General features: G+C 41.5%; 1 protein-coding gene across 8 annotated transcripts in view; it reads right to left on the bottom strand.

Moving 5' to 3' along the window:
• Positions 1 to 2,676: 2,676 nt before the first annotated feature.
• The window catches only part of LOC100698832 (zinc finger MIZ domain-containing protein 1), a 110,259-nt gene continuing 91,811 nt past the window's right edge, over positions 2,677 to 21,124 (bottom strand). For all 8 annotated transcript variants that reach the window (XM_019362532.2, XM_019362531.2, XM_003441810.5 and 5 more), the window contains 18 exons: positions 11,984 to 12,119; positions 11,482 to 11,596; positions 11,085 to 11,302; positions 10,751 to 10,952; positions 10,161 to 10,436; positions 9,895 to 10,077; positions 9,679 to 9,756; positions 9,402 to 9,570; positions 9,169 to 9,310; positions 8,540 to 8,750; positions 8,184 to 8,289; positions 7,942 to 8,102; positions 7,788 to 7,855; positions 7,628 to 7,696; positions 7,293 to 7,537; positions 6,996 to 7,159; positions 6,325 to 6,609; positions 2,677 to 6,214 (listed from right to left, as the gene is read on the bottom strand). In XM_019362532.2, the coding sequence (XP_019218077.1) occupies positions 6,107 to 6,214; positions 6,325 to 6,609; positions 6,996 to 7,159; positions 7,293 to 7,537; positions 7,628 to 7,696; positions 7,788 to 7,855; positions 7,942 to 8,102; positions 8,184 to 8,289; positions 8,540 to 8,750; positions 9,169 to 9,310; positions 9,402 to 9,570; positions 9,679 to 9,756; positions 9,895 to 10,077; positions 10,161 to 10,436; positions 10,751 to 10,952; positions 11,085 to 11,302; positions 11,482 to 11,596; positions 11,984 to 12,119 (2,936 nt within the window). In that variant the 3' untranslated portion in view covers positions 2,677 to 6,106. The remainder of the gene's footprint in view (positions 6,215 to 6,324; positions 6,610 to 6,995; positions 7,160 to 7,292; positions 7,538 to 7,627; positions 7,697 to 7,787; positions 7,856 to 7,941; positions 8,103 to 8,183; positions 8,290 to 8,539; positions 8,751 to 9,168; positions 9,311 to 9,401; positions 9,571 to 9,678; positions 9,757 to 9,894; positions 10,078 to 10,160; positions 10,437 to 10,750; positions 10,953 to 11,084; positions 11,303 to 11,481; positions 11,597 to 11,983; positions 12,120 to 21,124) is intronic.

Raw genomic sequence — 21,124 nt, 5'->3', positions numbered from 1 at the left:
CAGTTCTGTTGAGCTTGAGAGTCAATATTTGGTATGAACACCTTTAGTCAACACAGCCTAGGCAAGCTTTCTTTTAATTTATTTAACTGGTCTTCATTAATAGTTCTTGAAGGACACCCAAGGCTCTTCTTTTCCTTTTGTTCTGCTCTTTGTCAATAATATTGAGGTCTGGTTTTGGAGAGATCAGGCAATGACTGATTGATGGCTCTTCAGTAGACTATGTGCATCTCTCAGGTCTCGTGTCAGGTCACTGCTGATTTTATTCCCTCCATTTCTTAAGGACCTGTCTTTCAGATACTATTCATCCGGTGTAGATATTTTTTAGGCCTGGCAATTCTTCCTATTCTGTCCTCTATTTTTGTAGATTCCTAAAACATTTTAATTGCACATTACACACCATGCTGATATGTATCAACTTTTCCGCTAATAGTTCTTTGGGAATCCCCTTATTGGGCCAAAGATACTATTTTATGCCTGTCAGACTGTGCTATTGCTCAAGGGAGTTGTCAGGAATATTCCACTAGTAATGTTCCACAAAAGTACAATGTTCAGTTCTGCTTTTTCTTTAAAATCCCAGTGTTATTGAGCTGCAGAAAGACACTCAGATCTAAACATTCACAGCTAAAAAAAAGGATCTGTTATTCCACTGCACAAGATTTAGGCCTACACAAAGATCAGAAGCATTTAAAGTTTGCTTTCTTGTACAACATAATGTCGTTAAAGTTACTTTTGCCAAGGTTTTCTACTCGATGTGAATAAAGGACAGACTATTTGGGCAGTTGAATTTTTCTTAACACTTAATAATGCTGCTGTTCTCTCACACCATGGCTTTCTGTGTCTTTTACTGATGAAACATAAAAAAATGAATGGAAAATCAGACATGTTAGAGATTATTTTGTTGTAAATTGTCATAATGTGGTTCTTCAAGTGTATTTTCCCCACAAGTAGCTGCTCCTGTTGGCTGGTCAGTTGCTCCTCTCAGACGATCAGCGGGTGTTTTCCAGCGATTAGCCACTTGCTCTTGGAGACCGTATGTGGCTGCTCTAAGACAGCATTCTGTTTGTAATCTAAAGAAAGATACAGCTTTCCAAAAGCTGTTTGAACTGTACCTGTTTTGACCTTGATTACACTAGCAAACTGATACATACATACAAACATACACTGATTGGGTGTAACATTATGGCCACCTGCCTAATATTGTGTTGATCTCCCTTTTACTACCAAAACAGCCCTGAGCTGTCAAGACATGTACTCCAATACACCCATGAAGGTGTGCTTTGCACCAAGATCCTTTAAGTCCTCTAAGTTGTGAGGTGTGGCCTCCATGGATTGGACTTGTTTGTCCAGCACATCCCAATGATGCTCAACTGGATTGACGTCTAGGGAATTTTGGAGGCGGCCTTGTTATTGTGTTCCAAGGGCGGCTTATCCTGCTGAAAGAGGCCACAGCCGTCAGGGAATCATGAAGGGTTTGTATCGTCCGCAGCACTGCTGAGATAGGTAGCACATGTACATGACTCTGTCGTGACTGAAAATCAAGAACACCCCCAAACAGCTGCACTATAGGAGATGCTCTCACTCAGTCCTCTCATCACAATCTGGCCCTTTTCAAACTCACTCAAATACTCGCGCTTGCCCATTTTTCCTGCATCCAACACATCAACTTGTTCTTTAATAGACCCCATCTACTGACAGGTGCCATGATGAAAGTTAATGAGTGTTATTCACATCTCCTTTTTAGTGGTCCCAATGTTATACCTGATCTGTGTTGATATTACACACCATCCTCAGAAGAATTATAGTTTAGTTAAAATTATAAGGTTGTAAGGGTTTTTTTTGTTTGTTTTTTTCTCGTCAACTTTAAAATTTTTAATGGATTGCTACCAAAAACAAACTCCTCTAAAGAGACAATAATGAGTGTGTGTGTCAAGACTTTTTCATTTTAAGTGAAGATTTTAAATGTTAGATTGTAGTGTGTTAATATTTTAATGTTATTGTTTAATTATATTCACAGTAAAAGGGGACTGGAATTACACATTAACGCCACCGATCTTTTTCCTACCTCTTATATTTCTTGAACATTCAGTCACTGGTTGTATGTTTAGATAAAACCAGTTTTGACAGCTTATGAATCATAATTGTTTAGGGAGTGACTTCTATCCACTTATGCATGGTTGTATAACATTCAAATCACTGTTAGCTACTGAACCACTAGTTGTTTCTGAAAAACTGAAACCTGTATGGCCTGAAGTTGCACACTGGAGAAATATGACAAGGCATCTAATTGGGTATCAACATGCAGTAGAACTGGAAACTGAACTTCTCACTTTCCTTTTTCAGTCTTGTAAGAAGAATAAAAGTTACAGTCCTTTTTAAAAAAAGGACTGTAACAGAGTGGGCAATCATAATATTTTCTAAAGATTTTCCATTACTTTGTTGACTGATTCTCAAAAAATGTTCAATTGGCGATTGCAATTCATGAGAGCCTTACTTTGATGTGTCATTAGTTTGTAAACTTTCCACTCACTGATGAGGAGACCTTGAGCCAACTCAATGAAAATCTGAGTAAAAATCCATAATTTACACCTCGTGCTTCAGTAAACAGCACGCGAGTCAGACAGGTCTCGCAGACTGCGTCACAAGTGCACAAAAGACAAAATCACAGTGACATACAGGTATCATCTGAATACATATTTATTAGATAAATATTAGGTTGTCACATCATCTAACTACATACAGTTCTGCAAGACTAAAAATCACAATTAGTTCCTTTATTTTCTCACCAGTTTAGAATATGAAATGATTGTACATACAATGTACAAACAGAGAGACAATGGCCACATTGCATGAATCACCTTAGATTGTATAATTTTTCCAACTGTTCATGATATCAAAAATTGTACAAACTATGGATTTGGTTACAATCTTCTGGACCCGTCCCTCCCACCGTGCTTCTCCCTCACCTCCGAGCTGTTTTCTTTGTAACCGTTTTTTTTTTATTGTTTGTTTTGCTTTATGTATTTTTTTTATTTTTTAAATGTATTTGTTTTTTTAAGTTTTTAGCTTTAGCACCTCAGAGTATGCAGGTGACAGACTAGAACACTTAGGCTAAATATTACATGTAAAACATTGCTGTCCCAGTTCCCGTAACAAAAGAGGTGAAAGTATAATACAGAGTGGGAACATAATGCTGCGCGATACCCACAGACACTAACTAACAAGTTTCATTTTCCATATTCAGCCACTTCCAGTAGAGGGGTTGCAAGCTTTTTATTATTCTGAAGAAACAATGCACATTCCCAGGGAAAATGAATACATTTCTGTTCACATGTCTCTATATTAATTTACATATATACAGGCATCCTTGGGATGTTTGACCTGTTCTTAAAATCCTTTCCAGGTCAAACTTGTGAACGTGCCCTTCCTTTCTGTTTTTTTTTTAAATTTTTAAATTTTTTATTAACTCGTTTACTTTTTTCAACAGTTTTTTCTTTTAAAACAACATCCCCCCAGAGAAATGGCCCTTTATTGTGATTGTGCAACTACAAATTAGGGGTGCTGCCTTTTTCACCAATTTGAAAAGAAGAAGAAAAACACTGAAATGATAAAGACTTCCGTGGGATTGTTTAAAAGTTTCAATTCAGATCGCGAAGAATGAAAACACACCAGTGAACTGTTGAAAGCACAGACTTTTGATTTGATGTTTCCTTGTGACTAAAATATGAAACAAGTTAGGGCTCTGAATAGGAAAAAACAAATTCCGTTTATAACATTTAAAAATAATGCGTACATGAAATCAGGATGGTCGATTCAGCACAATGCTACAATTGAAAGAAATTGGATTTCTAGCCTTACAGATTAATAAGAAAACCAGTACAAAATAATTTACCAAGAACAAAGGGGGATAAAAATGTATATGGTCTCATGCTTTTTAAAAAAAGCCACATTTTTTCTATAACAAAAATATAAACAATATCATGAATTTCTTTAAAATATGGTTGTGATATATCTTTAAAATACCACTGACAATTAGCAACAATTATGATATTCACATAGCTCACTAATTACACTGAAAGCCAGCTGACACCACATAATTTGAAACCCATTTACTGTTCAGCATCACTGACAAAGGTCAACATAAATTCATGAGCAGACAACATTGATCATTTTTAATCAATACATCGTAGCATGAGAGAAAGTATTGCTTCGAACTGAGTGCGACGTCTGAAAACTGAAACGATGCTACACAAGCACTTTGAGCTGATGCAAGGAAGGGGACAACGAATATTAGGACATGAACAGGTGGGAAAGTGACTCAGGGGAAACGACGATGACCTGCGATAGCTTATGAAATGCTTGGGCTGGCTACGCCCCGGCGTGGAGACGAGACAGCCGTATGCTGGTTTGGGAGCATATGTGGTTAAGTTGGACGACTAATGATCGAAGGACAAACATTATCAAGATGATACAAAAATATTCACAATGATATTTACAGTACAATAGCATTTCTTAAAAAATAATACATTTGCATACAGAACAGCACTCTTTTTTTAACATGAAAATGAAAACAAATGTGGCAAAAAGAAAGAAATCTGCACCAATACTGCTTTGAAAACCACTTCTTGAACAGCAGTGATGGATAAACTGTCCTCTCCTTTATCTTTAAAACCAATATTACATCCAATCACACTGACACACACACACTCTCACACACACTTTCAGTCTTTTACGGGACCAAGCAAGCACAAACATTTCCATTCTCATCCCTCTAACTTTGGTGATGTTGAGCAGTTTCCCAAAAGGTTTATGTATAGTTTAATTGTGCAGCAACAATAAAAAAAACCATAATAAACATAACACAGTATATCCAGCAAATACATGATAAATGTACTGCTGATATCAACATCATCCCTTCAATGTTAGTGTTAAATAAAATCATACTAAACCTGACAGAAAATCATAAAACAAGCAAACAAACAAAAAATCTGTGGAAACAGCAACTGATAAAAACCACACTATCTTTTGTTATCACCACTTGGAACAGCACTAGACAAGGGCTTGGCACACATGCACTTTGTAGATTACTTAAACAACATCATTTAACCGGGAAGAGAGATGTAATTCTGCAAAACTGCTGACAAGAGAAAGACGATGGCTCATGCAGAGCTGATGGAAGGAGTTGTAGCAGGAAGCGACAAAGCAGGATCGTCACAGGAACCCAAACCTCGCACGTTGTACCTTACGTTTCCAATGAAATCCCTTCTTTGTACAGGAGGACAATAACTTTACAATATGTAGATGGACAGATATGCTACTCTGTTATGAATGTTGTTTGGTGTAATTGGGGCAATTTTTTTTTTCATTTTCTGCTGTCGAAACCGAAAAGGAGGGACATCTATGTGTTTAAAAAATAGCACAATCGTAGACAAAGTGGATGCCGATCAGTCCCAAAAATATTTTTTAAAATCTTGGCAGAGGAGCAAAAATTTGTTTTAGAAAAAACATTTTGTTAAAGACGGACACGTTGATCTTATTTTTTGTTTCTTTTTGGAAAGGCTGATTTTTGTGTTTTTGCGTTGTCAGAATCTCTTGTGCTTTTAAATGATGTGTGGTGGACAAAAAAGTGCGACTAACCAGACCAGTCAGGGAATGGAGCTGCGACACCAGGAAGCTGTGGCCTCTCAGATTGGAATAAGATAAAACGCACTGGCCAGATAGCGCAGGTTTTTTCAGTTATTTTTCTGTTTTTTTACAGTGAATTCCTTTTTCTTCGGAAAAGGAAACAAAACACGAATAAAAAAAAATATGCTACAACGCGTTCCTAATAAGCACACATACACATGTGTGTGACATTTAAAAAAAAAAAAAAATCAACTGAGTATAGCTGCACAGTTCAAAGTTATCACCTCTGGGTGAGAGGGCAGGGAAAACCCTTGCCGTGTCTTTGAGTTGTAACCTCTTTCAGTCAATCTGTGCTGGCGAATGAAAGTTGTACAAGAGGAAGAAGAGAAAGGGAGTGCATCTTTGTGTTTATCAAGTACTGAGTGACCACCTTGGGTTCTCAGGGAAACTGCAGCAGTCAGTGATTATATGTTTCTGAATCGCCTCAGTTGTTTTCAAAGAGCGATAGAAGGTCATCGTTGCTATTGCTGGGGAGGTCTGGGGGATCCAGGTAGGACAACAGTTCATCTGGGTTAGCGAGCTCTGGAAGAAGCTGTATGGTAGAAGGAAGGACAACAAAAGTTTGCTATGTAAGTATTCAAGGAATCTCCTTGCATCAACTGTTAAATATGTCAGATTACAGATGTGAAGATTCTGACTTACGTCTAAGGACGGCTCAGGCATGTCTGACCCTGCTTGGCTGTCCAAACCGCTGGAGGGGTTGAAGGCCAGGTCGCTGTGAGGGTGGTTGTTGGGGCCGGGCTGCTGTTGTTGTTGTTGTTGTTGCTGCTGTTGTTGCTGTTGTTGAGGAGGTGGAGCTTGTCGTGAGGGCTGAGGAGGCCCGCTGTGGTGTAGCTGCTGCCCTGATTGGCTCCCAGGGTGTGGAGACGCGTGTAAACTCTGCTGCAGTGGACCATGCGGTTGGTCATTGCCAACAGAATGAGGTATCTGTAGAGAAAGAGAAGGGGAATAATTCAGAATAGCCATATACGTCTTTCAACCAGTTTCAATTTGTGACTGCTAACAACCTCCAACAACCACTTTAAATATAAAGCTAAAGCTATAATTTGGCCAGCTCAGCTAGCTTGGCTAACTTTATTAATATGTAAGTTATATGGAAGTAGAGCCAATTATTGGTAAGTTTAGTTATTTTGACTCAAGTTGCATATTTAATGTAGCTGTTTTTTATGCTAAGCTATGCTAACTGGTTGCTGCCTGTATTTTCCCACTTTTATAGATAGTCTATATACAAAGTAAAGCAAAAAGAATACATTATGTAACGAAACTACAAGATATGACAGAGTCAGTATATTTGGAATTGTTGGTAAACTCACTGTGTCAGGCATATTGTGGGACAGTGGCTTGTCTTGTGTCATCAGGTTGTTGGGCATGTCAGGTGGGTGAGACAGCTGGGGACCATGCATGAAGTCATTCATCGACGTACCACCAGGGGTCCCGTGAGGGAAATCAAAGTTCCCATGGCTCTGGTAACTGTTGCCTAGACACAGACAGAATATGTTTTAAATACATGTGTTGTATGTCATTTTAAACTTTCTGTATTTTTTGTTGTTGTTCTGCTTTGTTTGCATAATTCTGGGTGCTACTGTACTTTTTGTACGTGTTTGAGCTACCTTGGCTTCCGTATTCGCTGTTGTTGCCTCCTTGCCCAGAAGGAAGCGATGGGTATGGTGAGGGTCCAGGGCCAAGCTGAGCTATCATCTCCATCACATTAGGCATGATCATCTGGCTGGGACTCATCGTCTTAAACCTCTTTGCCAGTGGTCCATCTGGATCTTCTTTTATGTGAATTTCTGATTTTATAGCCACTGGCCGCCAACTACATGTCGGGTCAATTGTCACTTCCTCAAACTCAGAGCTGATAAAATGCAGATGAAATCAAATAGTTAAGTTAAAAGAAAAATACATATGCATATGAGATTGCACTGATGTTCCTATTTCTGCTTACTTTTGAATGGCATTCAGGATTCCCCACATGTACTGGTCCACCTCGAGTCCTTCTAACAGCGCAGTTTTACTGAGGAAAAAAGAGAAATAGTATTTAAGAAAAAGTCATTTAAATAAGGCAAGTGCATGTACTCCTTAGCATTTTAACTCCTTAGACTTACTTGCACACAGGACATCTCCATGTTCCCCGCTCACAGTTCAGTTGTAAATATGATTCCAAATCAAAACACTGCAAGAACAAGAAAATTGATTTTTTAATGTATATTTCTATTTGTTTGTCACTGTTACTGTGATGGTGTATCCTTGAAGTCTTACCTGAACATGTTTGCAGTCATGCCCTCTTGCTGGAAGCTGTATTCGCCGGAAGGTGATTGGACATTTGAGTGAAACCTTGATGGCTGTCTGCTCCACGCCATCCTCCCCGTTTAATGTGGTATTGCCCGACGACGCTGCCACGCTACTGAAGTTCCTCTTTACTGTGAGGCAGGAGAAGAAACACAGTGAGTAAACAAGTACAGAGCAATGAGGACATAAGGGTGCAAAATGAATGTGAATACCTTTGGTGATGCAGTGCTCTGCAGGCAGAAGCCTCTTCTTCAGTAAGCCTTGGAGGACAGAGCGAACTGAGGGCCGATGGACCAGTTGTAGCACAAACAAGTGCGACTGGGGGGAAAAAACATCTAAGTGACTATCAAAGACATTCTCCTAAGATGTATCTGTTTCATCCATTCTTTACTGTTTCATCATTTGTGTAAAAAAAAAGGAGACGTGACAGATCCCTTTTGTTACTTTCTTGCTTTTAGCATTAAATATCATCTGATGGGAAGCATTTTGGATTTGACTTTGATTTACCTGAGTGGATTTGTATGAACCTGTTTATTTTTTTCATAATTCTGGAAATGAGTGTACTCACACAGCAGCAGGCAGTGACTGTGATCTGGATCGTGTTCCTTCCAGGCTGGCATACATGTTTCAAGTGCAGGGGTTTGTGGGAGGTCTTGTTGTCTCCCCGCTCGATTGTGAGCGGCGTGGCGTTGACGCTGACTTGGACAGATGCCGGCCAGTTCGTGTTCATCTGACGGTCTTCGTGGTGGTAGCACTTAAACTGCAGCTCCAGGTCCGACCTGCACATATAAAACATAAAGCGGTAACGGTTATGGAGGGTTACTGTATGCGATACATGAGTTAGAATAGCAGCAATTCATTCGCACACAATAACAGAGAGAACTTTTGAGGTAACATATACCGTTAATGGAACACTAAACTTAGGATATAATCTCAGCTTGGCAGCAGGAGAAATCCTCATATCAGGACTCTTGACTTGAATTGACTTTTACTTAAGATAGTGATGAAGGAAATTGCAATACTCCAGAAAATTCTGAAAATTAATGCCTTAATGATCCTTACTTCTCACGTTCCTGGGAAAAGGGTAGGGTATTTTTTTAATCTGATGTTCTTGGCAAGTAATGAAAATTAATAAGAGAATATTTACACCCTAAAAGACCCATATAACTGTTAAAGTGAATGGGGAATATACATTACCTCCACATGAGTGTCTGGTGTACAGAGGGCCGTAAATGGAAGACGTGGTTGCTGACAGCCAGGTTATGTTCTAGCCTGAAGGGCTCTAGGACTACTCCATCCCGCACTGGGAACGTCAGACGCAGTTCCTCGTTGTGGCTTGCTGTTTTTTGGAGATAACAACCAACCTTAAATCACAGACTTAAAAAAGGTTTACAAAGCTTGACCTTACTGTTCATCGATTAATTACTGACCTGGTGGGGGAGGGAGTGCGGTGATATTTGGTTTAATGTCAGGAGGGAAGGGTGGCTTCACATCCTGGTTTGGCGACAGGTACGGAGGGATGTTACTTCCTGGTGTCATTGGAGGAGTAGGGTTTCCTGGCACAGGCGAGTGAGGGTAGTTCCCCACTGGCCTTGGAGGCTATATAAAACACAAATTGAGTTGTAAATCAACTACTTAAATGACTAAAGAGTAAATTCAAGTGTATTATTTTGCATTAAAACAAAACTGGTACCAAAGTAGACTTACCCCATTCATATTTCCCTGGTTGTACTGATATCCACTCCCAGAGAAGTTATTTGTTTGGCCATTGAAAGGTGGCTCTTGCTGTAATTTAATTAAACAAATAATTTGTCAAATTTACACCATTATTAGCTAAAAAAATGTCAGTGAGACTTTGATAAAACTGCATATACAATATGAAATACACCATCACATTTTTATTGAATAGCTTTAACACTGCACCTTATAGTACTGGCCCATGGCACCACTTGGTGGTGGGTATTGGCCTTGCAGCTGCTGTCCTGGCATCCTTGGGCCAGGGTAGTTGGGGGATGGCAGCGGCCTGGAGGCATTTGGTGTGGGATATTGGCCCTGCTGGTTAGGGAACTGGTTGTTTGGTCCATACTGCTGCCCACCATAGTTTGGCTGTGGAATCAGTGACCGGGACATACATTCAGCATATAGCAACGGAGCTACATATTTAAGGTGACACTGTTGAATCCACTCACCTCCCCTGGGTACGGTCTTTTTATGCCCTGCATACCCATGCCCTGAGCCCGAGGACCTGCATAGCCTTGCTGAGGCATTCTTTGACCGTGTGCCCCAAAAGGCCCCATGCCTTGGCCCCTGGGTTGGTTCATTCCCATTGGAGGCCCACTCATGTTGGCTGCATTCATGCCTGTGCCCATGTTTCCAGGAAGGGATGGAGGGCCGCGGGGTCCTGGCTGGTTCATGAACTGACTGTTGTATGCCTGATTTGGCCCCATCTGGAAAGAGGAACTCATCTGAAAGACAAAATGAATTTGATCAACCACTTCAGACTCGACTGTCAATGTTACACAGTTTCTGTTGAATCAGATATTTTATAGATAACAAACCAACAAACAAATAAACAAACAAACAAAAAAACTCCACCAGAAAGAAACAAAATGGTATTAACGTCTGAGAAACAGTTTGTTTGCTTCTGTTGCAAATAAATGTGGTACTCCAGCTTGCTATTGTTAGCATTAGAGGTCAAAGTTGATGAATTCTAAGTAGTCTGACACGTGCACAAAATGCAACAGTTTCCTTTATGCTATTAGTTTGTGGGTCATCCTACCGGTCCATATTGGTTCATGTCCTTATTCTGGGTTTCCTGCAGGGCAGCTACAGTTGCTGTTGCAGTGGCAGTTGCGGTGGCAGCAGCAGCAGCAACTGCAGCAGCGGCGGCAGCAGCGGCAGGCTGGGTGAAGTCAGAGGGAGGACGGGAGTGCGGAGGGATGCCCATTCCACCGGGTCCAGCATTCGGCCCTCCAGGGTAACTATAAGAATAAGCAAAAAGATATAAAAAAGTTCTAGAGAAGAGAATTAATTAAAGTAATTGTCTGAATTAGTTCTTTAAGCATTTTTAATCACTCCAGTGACCATCAGCAATGCATCTACTGGTTACTTACTTGCCACCAAAGCCTCCTCCTCCAGGGTAGTTGGGTCGACCGTACATCCCCTGCTGCATATAGGCCGGGTTTGAGTTGCCTTTGTTGGGGAACTGCTGCTGTGGACCGGGGAACTGAGGAGAGTTCATACCTGGAGTGTTACCAGACATACCCGAGGCCATAGGGTTACCACCAGGGTTCATGGGATTGTTGCTGTTGGCCATGGGATTCCCCAACACCTGTTACACATTAGGGATCGAGGGAAAAACACATGTAAATGTTTCAATGCTTTCAGATGAAGTTCAATTCATAATATCACTGCCAAATACAAAAATCTGCAGGTGGTATTATTACAGATATTAAATATAAAGACTTGGAACAGGCACATTTTTACTCTCAAGCAAAAAGGGGATCTCACCTGGCTCTGGGAAGTGTTGGTCACACCCCACACGGTGGTCACCACAGACACTGAACCAGGAGGCTGGTTGGTGTTTTGCTGCCAGGGAACTGAGTCATAGGGAAAAGACCCATCTCTGCAGGGAATAGAAAAACACATTTCACTTAAGCAAAACAAAATGGTTTGCCAAGCAGAACAAATATTTACAGTATAGTCTAGTAAGTATGTTTGCAACTGCTGAAAGACAGGAAAAGGCAAGTTATGTGATTAAGCTTTAAAAAATATAAATGCGTCTTCTTCTTCTTCTTCTTGAAAGGCAAATGGTTGAGTTACTGTTTGCCACTGTTGACTGTGCTACATGCAGTTTGTCTGGCAGTTTGTCTAGCCACTGATCCATAAGGAACAACGGGCCTCACACAGAGAGGAAGGGCTTTCCCCAAGGGCCCGGTCTGTCTGTTCGCATACCCAACACACACAAACACATCTCACACACAAGCCAAAAAGCACAGCAGTGAACACTGACCCATGTGAGAGGCTGGGCTTCATGGAACTCATGGGGGGCTGCATGGGCACTTTTCCCGGAGGCTCGTTCTGCCTGTTCTTCTGGTGACGGAGGAGGAGGAGGCGTCCAAGCTCCTCACACCACGAGGACAGGAGGGCTGGAAAGAGAGCAGAATACATAAGTACTGTTGGAGACCTGTTAGCAATAACTACAGAGGTACCACCCTACTATTGCAAGCACTTAAGAACAAAGAAAAGCAAAAAACTTCTGAGTAAAAGTTCATGTTAAAAATCCAAAAAGCAATGGCCTGACTGGAAAAAAAGTGCACAAAAATAAATATGCATTGTACCCTATGGCACAACTGTGGAGCTATATTCTGTGCAAGGTACCTGCAAAATGGAACAAGCAAACACTATGTAACAGTGCAACAACATTAAACACAAAGACATCCTATCATTCATGAGATGTGAAAAACAATGTTTGCTCAAGAGTGATATGTTTACAGGTTATTATGATTTATTTAGTTACTAAATAAATGATTTATTTCAAAATTAGGGTGGTTTATTTTCTGGCACTTGTAGTTAGTGAATACGCATATTTCATGTACTGTGAGGAAAAACAGGAGTGTTTGGGGGAAATGCACTAAACAGCTTATATTCATACCTCACAAGTGCACACTGGGGCCATTGATTTATATCAACTGTGCTTATGTTTACACTAATACTCACATAACCACACCTAAATGTCATTGCATAAATAGCCATGTGCGACCCACATGCACAGGCTCTGCTATTTAAAATATTTTTATCCTGTTATTTTTTGTTCGGTTTAATTTAGATAGAGACAGAAATTTCTAAATCATGATTGTGTTTGTTCTGAGAAACATCGGAATATTTTAAGAGCCCAAAGCCTGTACCTTTAAGCTGCAATATAAAGGATCAGCCTAAATCCTGCATGTCACTGTAGCTCATGGCCACTAGGGTTCACTCTGGGCCTGCAAATGAATTCCAGTCCTTCCCTTCTCCCCACCTACCTACCACTTGGTTAGGTAGCTACCACAGAGTGCGTTTGATCGAATCATATGCTTTTCATCTGCAGTGCATGTGTTTGTACTGTGCCAACTACAAAAGACTCACTTTTCCCTTTTCTCTCCCTCTCACTTCCTCTGCCTCCTTCTAGCCTCTCTCTGTGGCTGTCTGAGGAGAAAGGGAATGTGGATTCAATCAAAGAGCAGGGCAGCCACCTCCTCTTATGATTCACAGCACTTCTAGGCTGAGTAAGGAGCGGGAGGGGTGGGTGGGTGAATCAGTGCGCTTGGTGATTTCAGCTGCGGTTCGCGCAAAAAAGCCACGTCAATATGACAGCAGACAGTGCGCGCTGTCCTCGCAGGCAGATGCACCCTGCTGCCACATGCAAGGGTGGGCTGCCACATATTACACACACACACACACACACAGATGCAGACGCGCAAGAGAGAAACAACCGAGATTAAAAATAAAGAAAAAACAGAAGGTTGAATGAATCAGCGAGCGAGGAGACATCAGTCTAATGGGGCTGATAGGAAGGAGGAACAAACAAAAGCTTCTGACTCCCATCACAAACATGGCAACCCAGACATCTGACCACACATGGCTGCTTGCAAACCGTACAAGCTTACCAGCACACTCAGACAAGGAAAGACACAGCACGAGCTTATAATAACACACACACACACAGACGTAAAATAAATAGGACACAAGATGTCCTCTGAGTGTGGCGAATTTTCCGAGGACAAAACTGAGTTTCTGCATCGACACACAAACACACACCTTCTCCTCTCAGAGCACTGCACCCCAAAAGGCACCTCCTATCCTTTCATTTGAACACTGAGCACACCAGCCTCACTCTGTGTAAAGATGAGGGCTGGAATACAAAAGACATGTACAGATGGTGCCAGCAGTCTCCTTGCTTCTCCCTCTCCTCTCCCTCCTCTCCCCACCCACTCCTTTAAAAGCAGCACGGGGCTCAGGCGCAGAGGCAGCTGGGTTTTTCCTCTTTCCCACCCGCTCACGCTCCCTCTCTTTTTCTCTCCTCCTCCTCCCCCTCCTGTTCTTGGCAAGGCAGGTGCCAGGAGACAGGCTGTGCTGTTCCTCCAGAGAATTGATCTGACTTTACCACGGCTGTGCTTTAGTTGACAGAAAAGGCCGCTCAGGTGCACTTTCTGCTAAAAGCATCACGCTCAAAGGTAAAGGCACAGATTCCTGAGTTACTTTTAATTTGATAAAAACCGGATCCAAGTGTGGCTAATAGGTTTACGGGTTTCACGTCTATGTTAGTACGTCCTGCAGTGTTTTTAACAGCACCCTCCCTCTCCTCAGACCCCCTTCTGATGGAGAGAGTTTTCAATTCAAGGGCCTGGCGACCAGCCAGCATGTTACAGCTCAATTAGGTCCCATTATTCTCTTCCAACAAGGGGTAACTTGCACTTCTTCTATGTTGATAAACATGTCTCCACAATTTATCCCATAGCTGTGCCACTGTGGGGCCGTCTGGGTAAGCAGACAGCGTCCCTGTTTCACGCCGAGGCCGACATCAACAGCCGCAGGACATAAGCAACAACCGTGTGGAACATAGCAGAAAGATGACAATACATCGGCTATCTGAGAGAAACAGGGAAAAAAAGAGACAGAGAGAGAGAAGGAATCACAAGTGTTGCCACTTAAAGAATTATTCTACCCCATCATTAGATAAAGGGCTTATCTCTGCACAAAATTACCACCTCCACTAAGCACCAGCCGGTTTAAAGGAGAAGCCCTGTCATTGACTCAGAGGATAAACTTCAGGTTTCAGATGACGGGAGGAGGAACAGCCAACTCGTTTCTCTTCAGTCGCTCCCTCCTACTCTTCCTACACCCAAACACGGCTCAGGACAGTGCAGATGAGGAACACAAAAGGATTACTGTTTCTCCTCTCCACTCCTCCCACAGACGGCCCTTCAATAGACTCATCTGTCTCCCTCTCTGAGAAGAGCCAAATCTGGAGATAATTGTCTCAGGTGTTGCACTTCCAAATCTCAAAGACCATTCTGGAGTGAATCAAACTGGCATTTTGTGCTAGAGAGCATCCTTCTGCCATGTTTACATTGGTCTCCCTGGCGGCAATGAGTCTCTGCCTTCCATAAGGAGAGAAGGCTATCCTGTTTGCCTCGTAGATGGTCCCAGGGGCCCGGCTGAGTCTGAGCCGTATTGATATTCTGGTGCTCAGCTGCCCAGCCTGATGGTCAACCATGGCGAAGGGTGGTAAACGCATCTGCTGGGACTAGATGGGTGGTTCAGTGATTGGGTCTGCAGCTTCCAGCTTCACTTGCTGTCATAAAGCCCCAGGGAGACATGACAAATGACATGGACTGCATCCCTGACAGTTGTTCAATGCTCTATCCAATGATAGCCTAATGCTCCCCCAACCTTCCATCCATGGCCCATGCAGACACGAGGCAGAGAGATAAACTGTGCTGATTAAACACTCTGATTTGGTTTCTGCTGCGCTCTCCTGAAAACAAAGAGCTTTTAATAAAAGGTCAGTTAACCCAGATTGCAACATTAATATTTTTGTCATTTGACTGCAAATTTAGATGTTCATCTTTCAAGATATCTGTATGGAGGTTGATAGAATTTCTTTTGTGCTGCTAAAAAATTTCTAAGAGTTTCTTGTATCAGTTTGCTGTAGGCAACAAGGCAGCTTTATAGGTATGTGTTAAAAAATGACAGTGACTACCATATACTGTTATGTAGGCCAAGTGGCTACACTGTATCTAATATGTAGTACCTTAACATGTGACTATCAGTGCTAGAGAGATCTCAATTAAAATTCAATTGTAAGGTTGTGTGTAAAGTTATTTGCTTTTGGGACATTAGCTTATTTTTAAGGTCTACTTTCTTTCTGCACTAACAAGGTAATTAAACAAAATATTCTAACACAGTTAAACCATTAAAGTCGGTTATTTAGTGAGTTAGGTTGCTGCTAACCAAGCTAGCCAGCATTACCTGATAACTTACCACTCCACCTTCTAATCTCAGTTTAGTAAACCGTATTGATTTTACACAGTACATTTCTAGTCATATTCACCACGTGCAGTGCTTTTACACCACAAGGCATTTTTCCCATTCACACACATTTATACAGCACATTATTCTATGCGTCAGAAGCAATTTGGAGTCCAACATCTTACTCAAGGACACGTTGACATACAGACTGGAGGATTCGGACATTGAAACGCCAACTTTCCACTTGCACAGCTGCCCCATTGTAACCACAGTGGTGATGTCCATGCCTAACATACCATGGACTCATCTATGCTGGTATAAATACAACACAGACCAATCAATTTACGAAATCTGGACATGAACTCAGCAGATGTTCCTGTGTCAATATCATTCATCCAGTAAAGTCATCCCCAATGCAAAGCTTCTGCCCACCAGACAGCACCAACTTACCAACTGTCACTCATATTACAAAGTAAGTCAAAGTATGCAAAAACAAATACTGTGATGAATAATAATAATAACCCCAAAGAACAAATACATCTCTTTTTTTTTTGCAGTAGTTACTGGATGGCAAAAACTTCCATGCAGATTTCATGTATGCTACAGACATTAACACTGTATGTCATTACACAGCCTGCTCCATATATTAGTGCTTTTAAGACAGCAGAAATTGTTTAAAAAAGAATTGAGCACCATAATGAATAAGGGCCATGTGCTACATGGGAGAATATATCCTTAAACACATGAATAGCTGCTACTACAAAGGTCACCCCTACACTTGCTGCTGCCTCAAGAATAGTTTCCTCTACTCCTTGTCCTTTTCATTTTCTACCTCCCTCCTTTTCCTTCCATTATTGGCAGGGCACTGCAAGAGAGGCAGCAGGTAACGCAGATGCCAAGAGTTTCTATGATCCTCATCCGCACCCGTTCTCTGCCTCCCCCTCCCTCTGCTCTGTATGTAATAGACACCTGCTCCCTTGTCAACCCTGGAGTCCCACCTGGCATTGTCCCACATGGTTTGGTCACTAACTTCCCCACAAACGCACAGCACATATCCTGTCATCACGTCAGAGTCACATTATCGACGGTACTTCCTCACTTATTCCCTTACTAGCCATAAGAGTGAAGTCCAATTTTCGCAGTAAACCTGTCGTAGAGAATCATGACCCCTAAATGGCTTGTTTGAAGACGTTTAGCCAGAAGGGCTGAAAGGAGAACAAAGACCATGAGCAAACTAACAAGAGCAGCTCTAGTGGGCTGCACTCTTTGGTTTCTGAGAGCACTCTATTCACATTCGATTCCGCCCACCCTCCCTCCTCTCTGTCTCTGCCCAGAAAGGATTGAATGGACACAAGCCTCCTGCAGGCCAAAGTCAATTAAAATAAGACAGAGTCTAGGGAGCCCCGGTATCCCTGGTTACTGAAAGCACCTAAGAGGCCATGCAAAACAACCACGTTTAGTTTTAGCAAAAGAATCCCTCACTTATGTGCCTCATGTAGGTTTCCCAGAACTATAAAACTCTGGGATTTTCTTCAACATATGTATGGAAAACGACATGAATAAGTAGTTGCTATGGCGTCGCTTATGAAGGCCCAGTCACCGCTGAGCTCTCCTGCGTAAACTGCAAGCTGCATCGTAAATCATCTCCCGCTCTGCCTGACATGCACGCAGTAACCAAAGAGCCATGGATGCCAACCTGGCAGGCATCAGGTCTCTCTTTGTCTTCACACAGATGCCACGAATTATTCATTGATGCCAATTTGATAATGGAATGGAAGCGACATGTTCGTCATGCAGGCTTTTTCACCAGCAAGGCGAGTGTATAACAGGTTACGGACCTGTCACCCCACGACAGGCCAGAAGAGTGCTACTTGTTCATCCATGTCTGGATAATTAGGTAGAAGCTCACAGGTGAAACACCTTAAACACATGGTGCACATTTCACTCCCTTAAACTGTTGACATTAGAAGCAAATTCGACATGGGGGCTGTCAAACTAGTTTGAGATTTTAAATTTGGGTGGCTGTGCAACATATTTGAGGGTTTTCATAAAACTGATGAGGTGGGGATGATGTATAAAGTAGGCACATGTTGGTATCATGGCTGCTACATGGCATCAAAGTTAAAGAGCGATTTCACGTGACTGCTATGCATCTTTCATTGAAAGATGAAAGTTAGTGTTAGCAATGCAAGATCAGCTCTGTTGTGGATTGAAAGTATTAGTGCTAACAGTTATAAAACAGCATGTCTGTGTAGGCCAGACAACTGCCTCCTGTCTGTACCTCATCTTTGTCTGCTGCTTTTTTTTCTTACATTATTCCCTCTGCCACTCTCCCTCTCGGTAATATTGGAGTCTTGTCAATGAGTACTTAGGCCCGTTGCCTCACGGGGAGCCAGACTTGCTGGCTAGGTTTTATGGCCCATTTCAGAGCTGCCCTGGCTTAAATACAGCCTCCTGCTGGCCACAATGTCGTGCCATGTCCATCCGGCGAAGTGAAGAGGGGGGGACGCTTGGACTCCCGCCAAAAAGGTTTTACTGAGGCCACAAGCATATGTGGCCATGTGGAGGCAGGAAGACAAGGAGGTTGCTGTTTTAACATCCTGTGTTCGTTAATGTCCCACCAATGGTGCTGTAGTACATTTTTTAAAAAAGTTTATAATAAAATATCCAGCTAACCTCTTTGACATGCAAATGTATCTATCTATATAGAAAATGCAGGAAATTTAAAACATTTATCTTCAAAATAAAATCAGTGCTCTCAGATTTCAGATAAGGATTTTCAGATAGGATTATAATTTAGGACTAACTGGATGCCAACTGGAACAAGATACAATATATGCCACAATCTCCAGATGATTAATGCAGATCTCATCAGTGGGACTGTCATTTCTTGGTCATGGTAACACAGAAACCAACCCTTGCCTAAGCAGGGCAGTGTTTTAAAAGATAATCTCCTTTGGCACATGCAACAAATCTCTTCCATTTAAAACAGGGCACGCCATTCAGTGTCTCTTTTAAGCATGAAGGTGGAAATCTAGCATTGCACCCCCTGCTGAGGATTAGTACTCTATGCATTAAAGCCAAACATCTCCCCAGCTTCAGTGTTTAGTCTGTTAAAATATACATTAAGCTGATTGGCAGCAAAACTCCTTCCAAACCTAGATCTTTATGTCTTAATGTGGGAGTTAAGATCTGGCAACTGTGTCTCCAAGTCCCTGAGGTCAAGTTTTATAGTTTTTTCGAAAAACTGTTCTTATGCTCTGTCACAACGAAGAATTTTGAAAAACGTGTAAAATATTTGTTTATATTAATCTTGTGTTATAAAAATTAACATTTTGTTAAAGTCACACTTGCATTGCATGGCTGCTTAGCCAGAAAAGAATAATCAGGACTAGATTATCACACAGCTATAATGTTGTAATTTTATTCTATTGTATTGTGCTGTGTGAATAAGTTAACTAAACTGAAGTCTCAAGACATGCTAACTATACCGAAATTGGTGGAAATCAAAGGAAATATGCAGAAGAAAGAAAAATAAAACAGCAAATATGTTTATATTACTTAATTTGAAAATAAGTAGGACCCTGCAAATGATGGAAATCTTCTTGATTCGATGAAATGCATTTCACCGACCAAAAATGGCCGATATACCAGCAGAGTGTTGATCTAACTGTAGAGTTCTCCAACCAGATTATCAGTTGAGCAGACCTGCAGAGAAGCAGCTTACAGGAGCCAGACTGTTTCCCCAAGCAACAGGCTGCTATTAACAAAGGCCCAGCCTTAAGCCCTTGTCTACAATGATACTAATTAGCAATGGAGCAGATGTGCCTGGAGTTGTGCCCACCTCAGGGTGCTGGGCATGGCCGGCAGTGTCAAGACTGCATTCGCTGGTGGCTGATTCACCTGTGACCTTTACACAGTAGGCCTGGTGTCAAAGCTTCTTTATAAATACAGTAGAAGCTGACACTAGTGGAACCTGGGTCTGGTCTTGGCACCCCTCTAGGCTCATTAGAGACTTCCATATGTGCAACAGATCAGGATTTGAATCAGGATTTGAATAAAAAGCCCCCTCACGATAAACATTCAAGCCAAATGGAAACAATGAAACTCAACCCTGATCCAAGCTGACATTATTCTGACACTGAGTGCTTCTTGGTCTTTGATGATTTTTTAAAATATTATACAGTGCTGTCTTGAGCCGCCCCTTATTTTTTTATATTTTGCTAGGAAAACATGTATATGTACATGTGTGTGATTTACTGACACATGTACATATACATGGAAACAGAGTATACAGGGCAATTCTAACAAGCTTGTAAGTCAATATTTGGTATGACCACCTTTATTCTTTAACACAGCCTCTTATGCAAGCTTCCTTATAATTTCTCTGGGAAGTATTCTGACAGCTTCTACTGTTCTGACAGTGGGCTGTCAGAACCCTTAATGCAAATTAAGGGTGTGAGCAGACTTCTCCCATACAGTCATTCTGTCGCTGCTATTGATTGACTATGTTGCTGCTATTGCTACTGACTGTGTCCTGTGCAATATCTTGGCAAATGTGCAATTACCATCCCTATCCTTAATGACCATAGCCTTTCCACCCTTATTTATTATATTGTATTATGATGCCCTTGTATACACCCCCACAATGTTTCCTGTAACTTATAGATTGTGTATATAGTGGGGTTTTTTTTTGCACCTTTGTGGTCTTGTTATCTAATTTCACTGTGCAGGCAACTGTACAATGACAATAAAAAAGTTCAAGTTCAAGTTCTAGTTTTCCAGGCTTTCTGAAGGATAATCCTGTAGCGCTTCTATGGATGTGGGCTATCTTTTGTTGCATTCTCTGAGAAGATGATCGCAGGTTTAATATATTAATAATATGTGTGTGGGATCATTGTGATGCTGAAAAATGAAGCCAATCAAATACTTTTTATATGATATTTTACAGTATGTAAAAAATCTGATGCTACTTTTCTGCATCAGCTTTGACAAGAGCTCCAAAACCACTCACTGAAATGCAGCTCCAAACATGACAGAGCATGTCTCCTTAGACCTCCTCAGTAGATATTGAGGACAATTTGAACTAAAAATTTCAAATCTGGATTCATTATTACATAAAATCTGTTGCCACTGATTT

Source organism: Oreochromis niloticus, linkage group LG8 (assembly GCF_001858045.2).
Source record: "Oreochromis niloticus isolate F11D_XX linkage group LG8, O_niloticus_UMD_NMBU, whole genome shotgun sequence".
Lineage (NCBI taxonomy): Eukaryota > Metazoa > Chordata > Actinopteri > Cichliformes > Cichlidae > Oreochromis > Oreochromis niloticus.
The sequence above is the reverse complement of the archived record's forward strand: the minus strand, read 5'-3'. Positions and strand labels throughout refer to the sequence as shown.